The sequence below is a fragment of the Cricetulus griseus genome, chromosome 7 (genome assembly GCF_003668045.3).
Source record: "Cricetulus griseus strain 17A/GY chromosome 7, alternate assembly CriGri-PICRH-1.0, whole genome shotgun sequence".
NCBI classification, from domain to species: domain Eukaryota; kingdom Metazoa; phylum Chordata; class Mammalia; order Rodentia; family Cricetidae; genus Cricetulus; species Cricetulus griseus.
In genome coordinates, this window is record NC_048600.1 from 2,956,595 (window position 1) to 2,977,421 (window position 20,827).

General features: G+C 39.9%; 1 protein-coding gene across 11 annotated transcripts in view; it reads left to right on the plus strand.

The window, feature by feature from the left end:
* The window catches only part of Ccdc18 (coiled-coil domain containing 18), a 94,819-nt gene that overhangs the window by 69,956 nt on the left and 4,036 nt on the right, over positions 1 to 20,827 (plus strand). For 10 of the 11 annotated variants that reach the window (XM_027425941.2, XM_027425934.2, XM_027425940.2 and 7 more), the window contains 4 exons: positions 1,394 to 1,597; positions 6,358 to 6,495; positions 11,508 to 11,708; positions 14,055 to 14,519. In XM_027425941.2, the coding sequence (XP_027281742.1) occupies positions 1,394 to 1,597; positions 6,358 to 6,495; positions 11,508 to 11,708; positions 14,055 to 14,519 (1,008 nt within the window). The remainder of the gene's footprint in view (positions 1 to 1,393; positions 1,598 to 6,357; positions 6,496 to 11,507; positions 11,709 to 14,054; positions 14,520 to 20,827) is intronic. The other variant, XM_027425939.2, reaches the window with a different exon arrangement.

The following is a 20,827-nucleotide window of genomic DNA, read 5'->3' on the forward strand; positions in this document are numbered from 1 at the left end:
AACTGGTCATCTAATAGGAATTTAAATGACTAGTTTAATAACATTTCAGAGGGAATAATCGCTTCAGTGACAAGTTTCACCTTCATAAGAATCCACAGCCCAGCTATGTAGACTGTGAATTTTAATTCTATATTCCATGCCAACGTTTATTTATTTTAGGAGTATGCACTCATTTGTGTAGGCCTGAAGACAATCTTGGGTGTTACTCCTCAAGAGGTCATTTCTCAGGAACTATTTACTTTTTTTCCTTTTCTTTTTTTTTTTCCTTTTTTTTTCTTTTCTTTTCTTTTCTTTTTTTTTTTTTTTGAGAAAAAGGGTCTTATGTAGCTCAGACGAGTTTTGAACTCCCTGTGTAGTAGAAGATGACTTTAAACTCTTCCAGTCTCCTCCTCCCACAAGTCCTGGGATTACATTGAGTGCTACCAGAGTTGGTTTTATGTAGTACTGAGGTGAAGACCAGATTTTTGGGAATGTCAGTCAAGCTCTACCATAGGAGCTGCAAACTCCCCTCCTCTCACCTTGTTTTTTGAGACAGGGTCTCACTGTATAGCCCAATTAGTTTGGATAATCAAATGTTAGGGGGTTGTTTGTTTCTGGCCTGGTATTTGATACTGTTTTTTAAATTTTACATGCATTATGATAAAGGTTTATATACATTGTGTACTTAAAGTCATGCAGAATATTTCAGGGAGAGTGGTGGCATATATCTCAAATCTCAGCACCCTAGAGGTTCAGGAAGAAGGATCTCAAGTTGATGGTTAGCCCAGACTACTCAGTGTCTTTCTAGGCCAGCCTGAGCAAGATAGCAAGCCCCCAACTAAGATAAGTTAAAAAAAAAATTGTTGCTGTTGAAGTACTTTTATTGTAGCTACTCAGAATGCCAAAACAGAGAGACCACAAATTTGAGACTGGTTTTGAGAAACCTCAAAATGCAGTTTTAAAAAAGGGTCTGACCTGGCAGTAGCATTAAACACTTTTAATCCCAGCACTTGGGAGGCAGAGGCAGGTGAATCTCTGTGAGTTAGAGGCCAGCGTGGTCTACAGAGTGAGTTTCAGGACAGCCAGGGCTGTTACTCAAAGAAACTTTGCCTCTAAAAGCCCAAAACAATTAGTCAATCAATCAATCAAATTGATAAGTAAGAGGGGCTGGGAATGTGTTGGTGGCAGAGTACTTGCTTAGCATGTTGAGGCTCTAGGTTTAATCCCTAGACTGAAAAAAGTTCCAAGTTTATTACAGTTTTGTCATTTTACTATCATTAAGGCTTTTAAAAATATTAACTTACAGTAGGAGCTGCTCTCATGTATTATAAAGATGTAATTGTAGGGAAATTCTCTTATGAAGAAAAAGAAGCAAGTTGTAGTTATATCCTTTGTAACTATATATGCTTTTCAGGTTATGAAAGAACAGGAAGAATACATTGCTACCCAGTATAAGGAGGTCATTGACTTGGGGCAAGAATTGAGGCTCACCCAGGAGCAAGTGCAGAACTCTCATTCAGACCTGGTAGAGGCTCGTCGCCAAGAAGTCCAAGCACAGAGAGAAATAGAAAGGCTCTCTAATGAACTGGAGGACATAAAGCAACTCTCTAACGAAAAGGTAATCCTATTCTAAATAATTTTATATTACTGAACAATTTTTAAATTTTAATTCCCTTTCTTAAAGCAGTGTTCTGGCTGCATGTATGCCTGCAGGCCACAAGAGAGACCTGGGGGGGGGGCGTACTGCTGGTAACCCCAGACCCTTGGCCAATCCAAGGGTGGGAAAACGACCCCTGCGGCCCCCCTGCATACCATGTGTGTGGAGCACAGAAAGACCGGTAGCAGATGGCGGTCTTGCAGCCATGTTCCCTCAGAGCAGGGAAACACCCGCAACAGCAGCTGGGGCAGAAACAGCCCTACTGGGCATGCCCCATAGACCCGCAGGTGGGGATAGAAAGGGGGTGGCGTGGTGGATCCTGAATTGAAAACCAATGATGATAACACAGAATAGACAGGAAAGAATAGACGCCAACCCAATCCGCCTGGGCTGCTTATAAGGCAATGGCGCCGGGAAGCCAGGCGGCAGAACCTGGCGGCTAACTGAGGCGGGTCCAAGTGTCCTTGGCCCGCGTCCTCAGAGTAGTCTGTCCTCCTGGGTGTCCTCAGAGTGGCAGTCTGTCCTCCTGGGTGTCCTCAGAGTGGCAGTCTGTCCTCCTGGGTGTCCTCAGAGTGGCAGTCTGTCCTCCTGGGTGTCCTCAGAGTGGCAGTCTGTCCTCCTGGGTGTCCTCAGAGTGGCAGTCTGTCCTCCTGGGTGTCCTCAGAGTGGCAGTCTGTCCTCCTGGGTGTCCTCAGAGTGGCAGTCTGTCCTCCTGGGTGTCCTCAGAGTGGCAGTCTGTCCTCCTGGGTGTCCTCAGAGTGGCAGTCTGTCCTCCTGGGTGTCCTCAGAGTGGCAGTCTGTCCTCCTGGGTGTCCTCAGAGTGGCAGTCTGTCCTCCTGGGTGTCCTCAGAGTGGCAGTCTGTCCTCCTGGGTGTCCTCAGAGTGGCAGTCTGTCCTCCTGGGTGTCCTCAGAGTGGCAGTCTGTCCTCCTGGGTGTCCTCAGAGTGGCAGTCTGTCCTCCTGGGTGTCCTCAGAGTGGCAGTCTGTCCTCCTGGGTGTCCTCAGAGTGGCAGTCTGTCCTCCTGGGTGTCCTCAGAGTGGCAGTCTGTCCTCCTGGGTGTCCTCAGAGTGGCAGTCTGTCCTCCTGGGTGTCCTCAGAGTGGCAGTCTGTCCTCCTGGGTGTCCTCAGAGTGGCAGTCTGTCCTCCTGGGTGTCCTCAGAGTGGCAGTCTGTCCTCCTGGGTGTCCTCAGAGTGGCAGTCTGTCCTCCTGGGTGTCCTCAGAGTGGCAGTCTGTCCTCCTGGGTGTCCTCAGAGTGGCAGTCTGTCCTCCTGGGTGTCCTCAGAGTGGCAGCCTGTCTTCTGGGTGTCCTCAGAGTGGCAGTCTGTCCTCCGGGTGCATCTGCCGATCACAGTTGAGGTGGCGCCATATGCTCAGAGAAGAAAAGGCCCCTGACCCCCTGACCCATGCATGCCACGTGCGTGGGCAGTAGGGACAGAAAGAGATGCTTAACAAACACACAACACAAATATGAAACGTGGACAGACATTAGACAGCACAAACCTCGGCAAAGAAATGGTGCCCCAAACCAAAATTACAAACAACCCTTGGACTTACGTCCAGGGTGGAACCAAGGGTTCACGTCTGCTTACCCTATGGTTCAATTACAAATTACAAATTCTGTGCAGATCAAATACAAATTACAAATTCTGTGCAGATCAAATCAAGCAACCCTCGGACTTTCATCCAGGGCAGGACTTCAGGGTCTTCCCCAGAAGTCCGAATTACAAATACAAATTACAAATTCTGCGCAGATCAAATTCAAGTCATGGCACCAAACCAACAAAACAAAACAGCAAGAGACATAACACGCAAACATATAAGTTGCGAGCTCGAATCATCTTACCTCCAAGATCGAATCCACTCAGGTGAAGGGTGGTCGCAAATCCCGAACGAGCCCCCAAATGTTAGACCCCCGAAAACTCAAGTATCCGGGGTCCCAGGCCACGTTCGAGGTCACCCCAATCACCAGGCGGATTCGAGAGCTTGCTGCAAACTGCACGAGGCTTTATTGTAATTTAATGAGCTAACCCCATGTTAGCTCGGGTCTTTCACCCACCCGCCATGGTAGACAGCTAGAAAGACAGCTCCTTGGGTCTCCCAAAAGATCTTATAGGGCAGCGTAAGGGGAGTGTCTAGGGGTATGCACAGGCTTACGCACAGGCTCACGATTGGTGTGCTTCCAGGCTTGGAGGGCTTGCCCTGTGTTGATTGGTCAACTGGTTGTTATGGCCCATAGACCCTCCCAGGGTGGTTGCTGTGCTCTCTACGTCATTGCTGTGCGCTTGTCCGTAAAGCACACCCAGGGTCGTAAAGCCCCAGCTAACTTCTGATGGGTTCCTTGTCACGAGACAGGCATCTGACCTCTAAGTGACCAAGGCAGGTTTATGGCAAGCACGTGTTCGGCTGTTATGGCTGCCAAAAGGGAAGCTGGTTCCTTCATTACTACGGTGTGAATATATTTAATGTTACCAGATTGTCTATTTGAAAATGGTTAGAATGGTAGGACCAGGTATGATGGACCACACTGTAATCCCAGCACTTAGGCAGCTGGAGCAGGAACTCTCTAGTTTGAGGCCAACATCAAAAGGGAAGGTGGCTACTTTTATCTCATTTCTGTTCTTTGATAAATTTCTGAGTTTAGTATAATTTATTTTATTTGATAAGCTAAACTCACTTCTCAAAATGAGTTTAAATGGGAGAATATGTAAATTGAAAGTTTTATAATATATTTTAATCCCAAACTAAATATAGATTCTTGTTTATCTTTTAGTTTGGGTTAAACCTTTTTATGAATAATCTGAATTGAATTTTATTTAGTCTTTTTACATAAGCCATACTCATATTCCATATTCTGTTTTTTAGTGTCTTTCAAGTAGAGGAAGAATTAAAATGATAGAATATCTGGTGGTGCTGTTGTTGGGGAAGCGTGTTACTTCCCAAGTAGTTTACAACAGTTTTGACTGGTTCTAATTGGGTAGCAGATGTTTGTAACTCTTGTTGAGTTGTTTCAAAACTTTTAACTTGGTTCTTACTTGAAAATATTTCCATACATATTTCATCAATGTTTCCCCTTATCCATGACGGATGCACATTTCAAAGACCATCAGTAGATGTATGAAACCACAGATGCTACTGAACCCTACACACATACTTCACTCTTCAAGACAGGCACTTCTGGGCTATTATTAAATAAAATGATGGTTCCTGGAACATAGGTGCCATGATAACCAATAAACAAGCATGTAGAAAACAGTGTGGCTATGGTGAACAAACAGATGATTCATCTCACCAGGCTGCTCAGAACAGCCCACAGTTTTAACCTCTACATGGTTATTTCTGTAATTTCACATTTATTATCTTTGGACTGTAACTGAGTGCAGGTTGTTGAAACTGCAGGAAGTGAAGCATCAGGAAACAAAATGCCTTTCACTCGAGGGAAGCACAGCTGCACTTGCTATGTAAGCAGGTTTGGATGAGAGTGCAAACCTGGTGAGCGAGGGCTCAGCAGGGAAGAGCACTGGCTGGTTGGCTGCTCTGCAGAGGACCTGGCTCCAGTTCCAGCATCTGCGTGGTGGCTAACAACTGTCTAACAACTAGCTATAGCTCCATTTCCAAGGGATACACACTCTCCTCTGCCTTCCGTGGGTATCGGGCACACAAATTGTGCACATACATCCATTCAGGCCAAAACCATCCCTAGAGATTTAAACAAAAAAAAAAATACAAATCATTCTTATAAAAATAATCCATATGATGAAAACAAAACAAAACACAGGAACCCAAGAGCAGGCTGTTATCTGCCAAAGTGGAGATAATTATTTGCCAAGTTAGTATTTTATAGGTCTTTGTTTCACAGAAAGCATAGGCTAATGTAGCACAATAAATACGAGACCCAGGGACTGGTATGGGGTTCATGCTTAGCTGAAGATCAGAGAAGCAAGGCAGCCAAGTCACTGCCTCTTACCTCTCCCTCAGCTCAGACCAAAGGGGTGATCCTCAGACTGCTCCCGACTTCACTGCTCCTCAGATTCATTCGGACTGCTGTGCTCTCCTCAGTGTGACTAGAGACTTAACTCTCAGACTGAATGCTTCTACCTTCTGTGCCTCTCAAATCCTGGGATTAAAGATGTGAGCTCTTGATTCACTCTCCGGTAGCATAGGGTGGTCGTGGACTCAGAGATCCATCTACCTCTTAATCCCGAGTCCTGAGATTAAATGCGTGTGCCTGACTTCCATGGCTTATTTTCCTCCTTAGAGTATGACTGCTTTGCGATTTTGATCTCCAGTGGTTTTAATAAATCATAAACAATATATCACCACAGGTTAGTGAGCTTATGTAGCAAATGAGGTACTTTTGGTCTTCTCTGAAATGTCTATATTTTAAAGTGCCATATAATAAGCTTGGTGGGCTGGAGAGATGGCTCAGAGGTTCAGTGCACTGGCTTCTTTTCTAGAGGACCCAAGTTCAATTCTCAGCACCCACATGATAAAAGAAATTCTCAGCCATCTATAGTGGGATCTAATGCCCTCTTCTGGTATAAAGTCAATAGAGCACTTGTATACATAAAATAAATAAATCTTAAAAAAAAAAAAAAAGCTAGCTTGGCACATGTGTTTACATAAAGACAAGCTTATTCCCATTAGGGCACTGAATTCATTTAGCTATAATAAACCAAATAAGCTACCTATATAACTTTTCTTCCACACATCATTTTTAAGGAAGCACATGGAAATCGTTTGGCTGAAGAACTAGGGGCGTCTCAAGTACGTGAAGCTCATTTAGAAGCAAGAATGCAAGCAGAAATAAAGAAATTATTGTCAGAAGTAGAATCTCTCAAAGAAGCTTATCATATGGAGGTAAAGAGAAACATACTTTGTGTCAGTAAACCCCTCTGAAATGAATTGACCTACGAGGATGAAACTATGAGTCTAGTTCTTGAAGTGTGCATTATAAATTAATATATTGTGATCTTCATTTTAAGTAAGTACATGCCATGCACTTATCCTTTCACTTAAAAGGCTGATGTACTCTAGAGTTAAGGTCTAGTTTTTGAGGCAGTCATACTGAGTCTAAATCTGTTTGATAACGGTATGACCTGGGATAAGTTATTTAATCTCTCCAAGATATGTATAATGATAATAGCTATCTCATAGGACCGTCATAGGAATAAATTAATTACTATATGTGAAGTCCTTAGATTAGAGTCTGACTCATCATTATCAATTGTAGAACTTGTGAAAAACAAACTGGAAATACTTAATTACAGGCATAAACCATTTTATATGATGTGAAAACACTGTAAAGTACTTTCTAATTTCTAACCTCTAGTCTGATAATAAGTTACAGGAGCAGTGCTAGAACTGTTTTATCAATCGTCTCCCTAAGTTTTTATGTTTTCACGTAGGCAGACAAAGACTACGCTTTAGGGCTTGCTGCCTCAAAAGTCACTAGCGAAACTGCTGCATATCCCACCACCCAAAGAGCAGCTCATCATTGTCTATATATAACTCTAGTTCCAAGGTGATCTGACACCATCTTCTGACCTCCGTGGACACCAGGCATACATGTAGCAAAATACTCATACACATAAAATTTAAAAATAAAATGAAATTCAGGGTTGGAGATATGACTCAGCAATTAAGAACATAATTGCCCTTCAAAGGACCCAAGTTTGATTCTCAGCATCTATATCAATGGCTCACACCAGCTGTAACTCCAATGCTTATAGACCTGATACCTCTGGCTTTTGCAAGCATTTGTTAACCTGTTTATACAGGCAGACACAGATACACATACACAAGTTAAAAATAAAATAAATATTTTTAAAAGAGGTTTTAGTGTTTTTACTATGTGGGGATAAATTTTTAAGTGTGACAAATATATAATTTATATAAAATATTTTTTCTATTTGATTGTTGACAAAGATTTAGTTTTAAAGTGTGTGTGTTGTTTCTATATAAAATGAGAGGGCTGAACCAGGCACACTTGTACATGCCTATAATTTTGAGAGAAACAGAGGTTCAAGGTCATCCTTGGTTACATAGCAAGGTCTTAAGGCTAGTTTGGGCTACATAAAACTGAGTCTCAAGAAACTGAAATAAATATATAAATGAAATGAGAAGATATACTATTATTTATTTTATACCCTGGCTGCAGTTTTTATTCCCTCTTTTCCTCCCAGTCTTCGCTCTGTTCCAGTCCCATCCCCCATCCAATCTTATTCCTTTTCTGTTCAGGAAAAGGCAGATATGCTATTACAGTAATAGTTTTAAAAGGAATTACCAGTTTTCATTTTAATTTTATGTGTATGGGTGTTTTTCCTGAATGTACTTCTGTGTAATATGGGTGTACAGTGCCTGAGGAGGCCAGAAGAGGATGTTGGATACCCTGAAACTGGTACTGGTAATTAACCCCAGTGCTCTTAACTACCAAGGCCAAGGCATCTCATCAGCTCTAAGGATTACTAATTTTAGCAATGTTTTTTTTTTCTTTAAATAATTTTTAGCCAACCCAAAATTTAGGTTTCAGATTTGTCAGAAAAATCATTTAATAATTGCAAAGTTATTTTGAAATGAGAATGATTTTGTTAGGTTATATTAGGTGCTTATTACAGAAAAATTTAAACATTAAAACGGATGGAATAATAGAAATAGAATAAATCTTCATATATGTTACTCAATTTAATTAATCAACTTGTGACAAATTACCTGTTTCTTTTATTTAAAGGAATGTTGGTAGTAATTGTACTAGACATAAAACCCAGATAATTTTAGCTACTTTTGGAATTATGGTCAACATATCTCTAGCCTCACTCACTTTCCTACCATTCCCTTAATCACATACTATTTTGATATTAAGTCCATGTATCAAAAGTTTATCAACTGAACTATTGAATATTTCTAAGTGAAGGGCTAATAAACTGCAATGGTATTTTTCACATTGCAAAATTGAGAGCACTTGCTTTTTGTTAAGTGTTAAATATTCTTTATGTATTATTATACATAAACTACACTAAAATTCTTTCAGTGCAGAGTAGACAGTCGCTTCCTGATGTTTAACCATATTGCCTGTAACAGGTCAGTGAATACAAGTGAGTCTTCTGCTTGGTTCTGAGACAGTAAAGAGATGTTTCCCAGTATTTAAATATATTATATAACCTGTTATATAAATTTAAGTGTAATATAAATTAGGTATAGGCTTTGAGGTGACATCCCCAAACTTTGGGGAAAAGTGAACGTCACTAAAGTCCAGTCCTGTCGTGAGAAAGGGAAAGCAGTGGTAATAAGGTATAATAGGGTAAGAAAGACAAATTACTAGATACTAATTTATTTAGTAGCTTAATTAAAGCACTGCTTATATTACCTATTTGCCAAGAATGACTTCACTTGCTAGCTGGAACATAATAACCTGGTGAAATAGCTGAAACAATGAGTCATTGCCCTTAATAATCTGCTGACCCCACATATGCTTCTGTGTAGAATCTTGCTCGTCCACCCCACCTTGTGGTTTTAGAGCATGAAATGAGAGTGCAAACCTAGACCCAGAGCCCAGGCATTTCAGGAGCTATCCTGGTTTTGTTTCACCAGTGACACCTCTTCTCTTCCATTCTAAATCAGAGTGCTTATTCCAGAAAGATCTGCAACAATAGTATTTATGGAGCAGAAACTGTTTTGGTTTCTTTTTTTAAAATACCATATCTACTTTACTACAAGCCAGTTTTACTTAATTAGGACTGCCCAACAAAAATGTTTTACCAATAAGGACTTGGGAGCCAGATACTTGGGTGAAAGCCTGGTAGCTCAGAGAGGCAGAGAAAGCACCCAGCTGACCTTCCTCCACCTCCTTGTCCCCTAAGCCCTTTTTCTTCTCCACTGTCTTCAACCACCTTCCTCAAACTGAATGTCCCAACCTCCGATTCTACTTCCTGTGCATCTCTCTAGCTGTTCTCTTGACTCTCCTTACTCTTAATAATCCTATGTTCACTTCCTGCCAACTGGTTGCTTGCCCCTCCTATGGTTGACTTTATTTAATCCTGTCTACAGTATTGAAGCAGAAAGCTCTTGGATTAAATGGTGTGTGCTAGGGCTGAGCACCACCATAACTAGAGACAGGTTTTTCCAGTAAATAACGCTATCTCAGTGTTCACAGTGTGATCAAATATCCTGTAACAAAAGTATCCTGTTAGCTATTCATAATTTTAATTCTGGTATATGATTTAAGTAATGGTATGCACTAAAAAGCCAAAAGAAATTTGTTTTGTAATACATAGGGCACTGGCAATTACTCCTTAGTAGCCTTTTTAAGATAAACAGTTAGATCTGCCCTTTCTCCCTGTCTTAGTTTGGGTTGCTATTGCTATGATGTAACACCATGACCAAAAGCAAGATGGTGGGGCAAGGGTTTATTTGGCTTACAGTTCCATATCACAGTCCATCACCAAAGGAAGTCAGGACAGGAACTCAAACAATGCAGGAACCCGTTCAGAGACCATGGAGGGGTGTAGCTTTCTGGCTTGCTCCTCATGGCTTGCCCTAGTAACACCTTCTCAGGGATGGCCCTACCCACAATGAGCTGGGCCCTCCTACATCAATCACTAATTGAAATATCCTACAGATTTTTCTATAGCCCAGTCTTTGTTTGTTTGTTTTGTTTTGTTTTTGTTTTGTTTTGTTTGTTTGTTTTTTTCCAAGACAGGGTTTCTTTGTGAAGCTTTGGAGCCTATCCTGGCACTAGCTCTGGAGACCAGGCTGGCCTGGAACTCACAGAGGTCCGCCTGCCTCTGCCTCCCGAGTGCTGGGTTTAAAGGCGTGCGCCATCAACGCCCGACTTATAGCCCAGTCTTATTGAGACGTTTTTCTTAATTGAGGCTCCCTCCTCTCCAACGACCCTAGCTTGTGTCAAGTTGACATAAAACTAGCCAGCACGCTTAATTATGGAGATCAGTTTTGTTCCACAGATGTACTTTTTGGGATTCTCCAAATACTCCATCAGTTGTATCCTATCTTCAAGGCAATGCCTTGTTGGCATGAGATGCCCAAGCAGACCATGGAGCTTTGGTCCAGTCCACAGGGTAGCCCTGGGCATACTTCTGAACAGAAATCATCTTGCTGTTCTCAGCAGCATCCGTTTTTAATCTTCTTCCTGCTGCTCAACACTGCCAACATTATGACCAGAAGCAGACATGGCCATTCATCCCCCTCTCTCTCCAATTTTCTTTCTTCTTTTATCTTTCTTTTCTTTTTTCCTTCCTTCCTTTCTTTGGTGGTGTTTGGTTTTTGTTGTTTGGTTTTTGAGACAGTCTCTCTATATAAGCACTGGATGTCCTGAAACTCGCTATGTAGTCCAGATTGTCCTGGAACCCAGAGATCACCTACCTGCCTTTGCCCCAGGAGTGCTGGGATTAAAGACATGTGCCACCACACCCAGCTCTGAGACTATTTCCTTTATATATCAAATGTGCAGTAATTATTCAGATTTCTCTAATTGTCTAAAAAATTTATTTAGGTAAATAAAAATCCAGTATATGGTTAACTGTTAAGTGAATATAAGACTGTGTTCTTAGTTGGGTGGTGGTAGCACATGCCTTTACTCCCAGCACTGGGGAGGCAGAGGCAGAGAGATCTCTGTGAGTTCAAGGCCAGGCTGGTCTACAAAGCTACACAGAGAAACCTGTCTCAAAAACCAAAAACAAAAAACAAAAAAAAAGCGTGTTCTTTTCTTTTTTTTCTTGAATATTGCATTTAGTGCAAAATCAGATGTTTATGGCTATACATTTTATCTCTTAAGGAAAAATAATAGTAGAAAGTATTAGAATGATGTTGAAAACAACTTCATCCTGTTTTCTTTTTACAATTTTGTGACTATAAAGATGATTTCACATGAAGAAAACCATGCAAAGTGGAAGGTTTCTGCTGACTCTCAAAAGACTTCTGTTCAACAACTAAATGAACAACTAGAGAAAGCAAAACTAGAATTAGAAGAAGCTCAGGATACTGTAAGCAATTTGCATCAACAAGTTCAAGACAGGAATGAAGTCATTGAAGCTGCAAATGAAGCATTACTTATTAAAGTGAGTAAGCATATAAAAGTAATGAAGTAACATTTGTGAAAAATAAATGTTTTATATTTCTTGTTCTTATTTATAGAGGTCTTCATGACCAATTATTTATTTGAAACAAAATGTATCTTATTTAGAAGACAAATATGAGATATTATGATATATATCATATTCCACAAAATAATTTATATATGTTTAAACATAAATGCTTCCATTTATAATATTTACTATAGTAGGCTTTATACTGATATGCCTTACCAAAAAAAGTTGAAGCATTTTTCAAAATCAGTAAAGTTCCTTTGAAAATTTTAAAGTAAAAATATAAGATATTCATGCTGGGTGTTGGTGGCCCACGCCTTTAATCCCAGCACTCGGGAGGCAGAGGCAGGTGGGTCTCTGTGAGTTCGAGGCCAGCCTGGTCTCCAGAGCCAGTGCCAGGGTAGGCTCCAAAGCTACACAGAGAAACCCTGTCTCGAAAAACCAAAAATAAATAATATATATATATATATATATATATATATATATATATTGTTTAAATATAGATGCTTTTAAAATGGCTTGGGCTGTCTGTTCATCTGTTTTGATTATGGCAGTTTCTGTAGAATTTGATGTAACACAAATAATAGAAACCTAGAGACTGAGCCAGGCGTTGGTGCTTGCCTTTAATCTCAGTACTCAGGAGGCAGAGGAAGGCGGGTCTCTCTGAGTTCGAGACCAGCCTGTTCTACAGAGTGAGTCCCAGGACAGCCTCCAAAGCCACAGAGAAACCCTGTCTCGGACCACCCACCCACCCCCGCAAAAACAAAACAAAACAAAAACAAAAACAAACCCAGAGACAGACATTGGGGTTCTAGCTGAAGATCAAAGAAGCAAAGCATCCAAGCTACCAGAGAGCTCTTACCTCTACCAGGGCTGGGGCAATCCTGACCTCGACATGGCTGGAGACTAATTGCCTAAGATTGAATACTGAATGTCCTGCTCCTGTCTTATATACCTCTCTAATGCTGGGAGGTTAAAGTTGTGAGCTCTGTTTCTGTTTTAGACTGATTCACTCTCATATAACCCTGGGTGGCCTTGAACTCACAGGGGAACATCTGCCTCTGTCTCCTGAGTCCTGGGATTAAAAAGGTATGCACCACCATTGCTTCTATGGCTATGGCTAGCTTTGTATTGTGATCCTTCAGGCAAGCTTTATTAAATCACAAATAATATATCACTACAATTTGAAATTAATAGTAGGGATGCTTAAATGCTCATTTCAAACTGCTAATAAAGTTATCATTGAAGCCCTTTACAAAAGAAGAATAGAGTGGTAGCAAAATAGAAGTTATTGAAAAAGAAAATCAGCTAATACCATATGTATTTCTAGTTCTGTACTAAGCTAAATAACTCATTCTTCTTTTATAAAACAGTTTATAGTACTAGGTACATATGAATAGATATAATCTACAATGTAGGACCTGTCGATATAGCTCTGTTGCAGAGTCTGTGCTTAACATGCAGGATGCTCTGGATTCAGTCCTTTGCATTAGGGTAACCACTGTGTATGTGTATGTCTGTTACGAATGAATACACTGGCCAGGTGGTGGTGGTACAAGGCTTTTAATCCTGGCACTGGGGAGGAAGGTAGGTAGCTATAAGTCTTGAAAAACAAACAAAAAGGGAATAAGCACATTATTAGTGTTTTTATTAAGAGGATGTTTCTTTTGCTGTGGGTTGTAGCTCAGGGATAGAACACTTGACCAGTATATATGAGGTCCTAGATTAAACCCCTGGTCAAGGCACTTTTTTTTGGGGGGGGAGTTCTGGAAGTTTATAAAATTTATACAAAATTACAGATCTTCATTTTGGAAAAAATCCAACCTTTAAAAATTAAATATTCGGGCTGGAGAGATGGCTCAGAGGTTAAGAGCACTGACTGCTCTTCCAGAGGTCCTGAGTTCAATTCCCAGCAACCACATGGTGGCTCACAACCATCCGTTATGAGATCTGGTGCCCTCTTCTGGTGTGCAGACATACATGGATGCAGAATGTTGTATACATAATAAATAAATAAAATCGTTTTAAAAAGTTGAAATCTTTAGCATTAAAATATTCTATAAGGAAAATATAGTTTCCATGAAATTCATTAGAATATTGGTAGCAATTTTTAAATGAAAATACATAATTATCTCAAAATGCAGCTATCTTTAATAGTAGAAGGTTTGAAAAGCACTTGTAAAATTCTCAAGAACTATTATTTTGAAAGTTTCATACTGAGACAAAGGCTGACAAAGATGACTAAGAGTCTATGATTTTATAAGTAGTTTAGTAAACAGAAATATATTGAGCATGTGCTATGTACCAAATTTTCTATAGGAATCCGAATTATCCAGATTGCAAGCCAAAATTTCTGGACATGAAAAGACAGAAGACCTCAAGATCCCACCAGCTTCATTTAGGACTCTAACAGAAATTATGCCTGATATTCAAGATCCAAAGTTTGCTAAACATTCTCAGATGTCATTTTTCAAAGGCAGAAAACTACGTCGTTCTATTAGTGCCAGTGACCTTAGTTTCAAAAGTCATGTCAATGAAGATCTCTCTGAAGAATTGCTACAGGACTTAAAGAAAATGCAATTAGAACAGCTTTCGGCATTAGAAGGTGGCCATAAAGACCTAGCTCTCAAGCATTCAGATTCACTTAAACCTCTTCCATATAACCTAGAAGATGATAGTTCTGAAAGTAATGACTTTAGTACTCTTAGTGGAATGCTGAGATATATAAACAAAGAAGTGAGACTGTTAAAAAAGTCTTCTCTGCAAACTGCTGGTTTAACTCAGGTATGTATTTCACACATTACCAGATAAAGTAATTTATATCAGGTATGTTGTTGCATACTTAGGAGACAGAAGCAGGAGTATTTCGGGTTCAAGTTCCTCGCCAAAAAAAAAAGGTAGTGTTTTTTTTAATTCAGTGGCTATTATTTTATTACTTGAGGAAAAAATCCATGTAGATTGACCTTCCCTTATCCAAAATGAGTTTCTGAAAATGGGGTTTAAATGGGTATCATCAGCACATAGATAATACTTAAAGCCATAACACTGGGTTAACCCTGCGGAGTAAATTGAGATAGAAACAGTTATTTCCGAAGTGTTTTTGCTCTAAGTGTTCAATGGGAAATGTAATTCAGTTAGCAGGATAACTGCCTAGTATGCCCGAAGTCCTGGGTTCACTCTCCCACACTGCATATACTGGGCAGTCACCTTCATAGGATTGTTATATAGTATTATATAATGATATTACTCTGATGTCTGTCTGTCTTCTCCTGGATGGAGGCAGGACTGTTATTTGGGCCTTGCCAGTCTCTGGGTGTGCTAGAGCCCACTGGCCAAGTTTGGATCCTGTGAGCAGTCCCCCCAGTGCCAGGTGTCCACGAACAGGTCCTGGGAACCAAAACTGGATAATTATTATTATTATACTATTATTATTATTTTATTATTTTATTATTATCATCATCATTATTATTGTTATAGGATTATTCCTAGCACTTGGGAGATGTTAGGATCAGAAGTTCCGACTGTAACCTCCGCGGCAGGTGTGGCCCCTGGTCTGCGTAGCCGCAAACCGCATCCGCGCGCTCGTCCCTTCCCTTCCGGAGGGAAACCCAGGCTTTTGGCCACCCGGGCCGCAGAACAATGCTAGATTACTGAGTAAGGTCCAGGCCATCCTGAGCTGCATGAGATATTGTCTTAAAAACAAACGAAAAACCAAACCACCATCCAACCAACCAACAACAACTTAGGAGGTAAAGCAAGGTGTATCTCAGAGTTTCAGGCCAGCCAGTACTATATACGGAGACCCATCTGAGGGAGGGAAGAAAGGTAGGTAAGGTAGGTGTGTGTGTGTAGCGGGGGGAATTGAGATTGAAGGTTCAATACAGTTAACTAAAAAACAAACCTTTTATGGAATAGAATAAAAAAGTATGCATGCATAATAGTTGGCAAGCCATGCTGAAAACAATCACGTTACAAGGAGGTGAGTTGCACCTGTGTTGCTAAAGCAAAGGTCGATTCTGACTGCTGGGCGTGCGTGCGTGCGTGCGTGCGTGCGTGCGTGCGTGTGTGTGTTAATGTGGAGGCAGTTGATGCCTCTTGTGAGAAGGACTTCTGAGTGAAAGCAGGTATGAAAGCTTTATCACAGTAGGAGTCCCGAGAAGAAAACTTTCTTGATGAATAGTAAAGATGACACGTGAAAGCTTAGTATGAAAAGGACAGTCTTTTTGTTTTGTTTTTAAGAGATAAAACATTATTTTGTTTATATCTTCGTCAACACTATGTTATGGTTCCTCATCCCTTACATCCATATCAACATTTGTTGTCATTTGATTTGACAGCCATTCTGACTGGGGTGATGTAGAAACTTAGATGTTTCTAGATGTTTACAGGATATTAAATCTCCAATTTTTAATGTCTGAGTACCTTAATGTCATATAAGCTCCTGGCTTTATATTGTTCTTCTGAAGACCAACTCAAGACCGGTGTTTTCTAATATGTCTTCTTGGCCCTGACCTCATCCATGAATTTTAATGTCTTTTTGTTTTGTTTTGTTTTTGGTGGTCTGTGAATCTCTTGTCTATATTTGTTCAGCTAGGTCTACCCTATGGCCCAGCAACAGGGCTCCCATGTGTACTCCCAAAGGATTATGTAACTACTACAGAGACAGGAATCCCACAGGAATTGCAGGGTATGAAATAACATAAACATGGGAGTATAAAGTACATAAAGACAGAGTAGAAGTGACTTCAGAAATAGACTATCTTCCCCTCTAATATGCCTCTCAGAGATATTGGTCTATATAGCTCATGGTCTCTGAATTAGTGTCTTTAGTAGTGTATGTTACATGTCCTGCTCTCTTAACAGTGTATGTTGAAGTTGCTTTACTCAGGTATGTGCATGAATAAACTCACTAGAGTGATAGCCATATGTGCAATATCACTAAACAATACCTGCTATATGTATACATTTTTGGAGATTGTATGATTGAACCATATAATCAGAGTCAGATACAAGTGATTCATGATAGTAATATTTGTATGATGTAGTATTAAACACAATGTTATGAGATTTTTTTATATGTATTACTTTAATAAATTATGAATCTCAAAAAAAACATTTTGTGACTTGATAGAAATAATTCAGTAGACAAGGAAACTGGTAATTTAGCTCAGAAAGCAGGAGAAATATCTTTCTGGTAGACTTGAGATTATAGAGTAGTAGAGGATTTGGTGTTGTGTAGAAGGCAAGATGACACAATGAGAAGGAAGACAGGCCATGTGGACACAAAAGCAAACAAGTGGGGCAGAAGGTTGTCGGTGGGAGAGAAATTTCTTTATTGATATCTCTTTGTCAAGTTTATTATCTAAGTCAAGGTAAGGTAATGGAAGTTTGGTGTTTTTCTTGTTTTTGACTGTCTCACTAGGCAGCCCTGGTTGGCCTCCAACTCACACAGATCCACCTACTTTTGCCTCTTAAATGCTGAGATTAAAGGCATGCACCATCACACCAAAGGTGTTGGAGGTTTAAGAACAGAAAAACCAGCATGCCTTTAATCCCAGCAAGAAGGTAGAGGCAGGTGGATCTCTGTGAGTTTCAGGACAGTCAGGGCTACAAAGAGAAATCCTGTCTCAAAAAAAACTATATGAAGTAGTTAACTTTGAGGGTGGAAAAGTATAAATACACCATGATACCTGGAAGTTTAGTAGGCTTACTAGCCAGATAACCGTAAGATCAACTGGTATCCTTTACCCCTATTGTGTGTCAGAAGCAGAAGATCCTTTTTTTTTTTTTCTTTTTCATAAGGACAACCAGAAAGTACTCTTAAAAGTGTTCTCAGAGGGACACTCCTGCCCCTTTTTAGAACATCATCTCTATTCTAATGATAATTAGTGCTATAGATACATATGACTGGTTTTGGTAAAAATAGAACCTATTTTATACAGGATAAATTTGACCAAGTGACAAATTTGTGGTCATAACATATAGCATTTACTATATTCAAGGTACTATTCTAAATTCTTTATATAAACTCAATCCCTTTAACAACTCTGTGATACATACTATTATATTAGTATTAGTCGCTAATAGTGCTTAGTATTTCTTCATTGTAGTGATATTTTCCCCATTATATCAATGAAAAATCTGAATCCCTGTTCTTAACCACTATGCTGTATCGTAAACATTAATAGTGGATAGTAATCATATTCTTTTGGCCTTGGAACTACTTAGTTAAAGATTAAGAGAGTAGAACTTAAGCTGGGTTGCTGACAAAAAACTTTAATTCCAGCATTGGGAAGGCAGAGGCTGGTGGATTTCTCTGAGTTAAAGCTAGCCTGGGCTATATAGTAAGACCATGGAAAAAGAGATAGAGATGGAGGGAAGGGAGGAGAGACATTGGAAATACTCTACAACTAGTAAAATTATTTCCTATTCTGTACGCCACTGGACTGTATACATTACATACACCTTTAAGTCATTTTACCTATTCAATTGTCATGGAAGTTCAGTGCCAAATTAAAATGTTCAAAATACTATAGTCAGTTCTTAAATGTAGTATTGGATTCTTAAAACCAAATATTAAGTTCTGTAGTCAAATGTTTGTTGTGAATGATAGTCTACTAAGTTTTAAATGTGTTAACCACAGTACTTATAACTTTAAATTCATGTAGTTCAAGAGGCATGATTGCATTGACTGTGTTGGTTTAATGAATTTTCTTTAATTCATCATGCATATTGTGCCTTAATCTTAAGAGTACCTGAAGACATTTTCTCAGTACTGTTTTCATAAGGGCCTGTATTTTTTTCTTATCTAAATCACCGTTATCTCACATTTATTTATTTATTTATTTATTTAGGTTTTTCAAGACAGGGTTTCTTTGTGGCTTTGGAGGCTGTCCTGGAACTAGCTCTTGTAGACCAGGCTGGGCTCAGACTCACAGAGATCTGCCTGCTTCTGCCTCCTGTGTACTGGGATTAAAGGTGTGCACCACTACCGCCTCTCTATTAAATAGAAAGAAAATTAATAGCTAAGATTGCTAATTGTGTGAAATTTTGACTTGCTAATCGTTTTTGCTGTTTATTAATTTAGTCATTTATATGTATGTTGAATTAATAAATGCATACTGATTTGTGAAATTTGACATAAGAAAAATTTTAAATTAGGATTCAGAGCCCTGAACTACAGGCTAGTTATTGTTTATTTTGCATACTATTAAGTATGGATTACACTAATTTTACACTAAAAGCAGGATTTTAAAATTCTTTTATCACAGGGAAACAGAGTTGTCATAACAAAACCTAGTATGTCAAACCAGTAGAAAAATAATTTATTCAGTTAGAGATAGATTCTATTTCATGGATGACTATTCACAGACTCTAGGACAGCATTGTATTCAGACTGAAGAAATTAAGTAGACATTTATGGCACCAAAAAACCCAAAGGCTGGCTTCGAACAGAGATCCACTTGCTTCTGTCTCCCAGTGCTGGGATTAAAGGTGTGTGCCACCACACCCAGATGATAACTTATTTTTAATTAATTTATTTGTTTGAACCCAGTGCCCTGTGTGTGCTAAGCAAGTACATTGAGTTACATTCTCCTCTTGTAATATCTGAGTGATGTAAAGGACTTATTTTTAGGTTTTTTTTTTTTTTTGAGTTACAAACATGATTGAATTACATGACAATTCCAGTTCCCTTCTCCCTCCCCTCCTCCCCTACCACCACCCCCAACTAAAACCCTATCACTTCCTTTCTTCTAATCTATACCTGACTCAACTGTTCTGCTCCCTCATGACCTCTGCATCCTTCCTCTTCTTCCCTTCCCATTCTCATCCCTCCCTCCCCCCTCTTCCCACGCTCTCAATTTGCTCAGGGGATCGTGACCCTTTCCCCTTCTCCAGGGGACAAAGTTTGTCTCTTTTAGGGTCCTCCTTGTTTACTAGTTTCTCTGGCAGTGTGGATTGTAGGCTGGTAATCCCTTACTCTATGTTTAAAATCCACATCTGAGTACATATCATGTTTGTCTTTTTGTGACTGGGTTACCTCAGAATGGTTTCTTCGAGTTCCATCCATTTTCCTACAAATTTCAAGATTCCATTGTTTTTTTCTGCTGAGTAGTACTCCACTGTGTAAATGTACCACATTTTCTCTATCCATTCTTTGGTTGAGGGGCATCTAGGCTGCTTCCAGTTTCTGGCTATTACAAACAATGCTGCTATGAACATTGTTGAACAGATGTCATTGTTGTATGAATGTACTTCTTTTGGGTATATGCCTAGGATTGGAATTGCTGGATCTTGTGGTAGACTCATTCCCATTTTCTTGAGGAGTCGCCATACTTATTTCCAAAATGGTTGTACAAGTTGGCACTCCCATCAGCAGTGGAGAAGTGTTCCCCTTTCTCCACATCCTCTCCAGCATAAACTGTCATTTGTGTTTTTTATTTTAGCCATTCTGACAGGAGTAAGATGGTATCTCAGAGTTGTTTTGATTTGCATTTCCCTGATGGCTAAGCATATTGAGCACTTTGTGTCTTTCAGCCATTTTAGATTTCTCTACTGAGAATTGTCTATTTAGTTCTGTACCCCACTTTTTAATTGGATTGTTTGGTGTTTTGGAGACTAGCTTCTTGAGTTCTTTGTATATTTTAGAGACCAGCCCTCTGTCAGATGTGGGGTTGGTGAGTATCTTTTCCCAGTCTGTAGGCTGTCATTTTGTCTTGCTGACTGTGTCCTTTGCCTTACAGAAGCTTCTCAGTTTCAGGAGGTCTCATTTATTGTTGATCTCAGTGTCTGTGCTACTGGTGTTATGTTCAGGATGTAAAGGACTTTTAAGCAATGAAAGTGCCTAGAGACACCACCCTTTGTGCTGTGTGTGGAGCATCAGCTGGCTTCATCCACTTCTGCTGCAGAGAATGTAGTCTTTTTGTTTGTTTTTGTTTTTTTTCGAGACAGGGTTTCTCTGTGACTTTGGAGGCTGTCCTGGAACTAGCTCTTGTAGACCAGGCTGGTCTCAAACTCACAGAGATCCACCTGCCTCTACCTCTGCCACCAGAGAATGTAGTGTTAATGTCCAATAGCACAATGGAACAAAC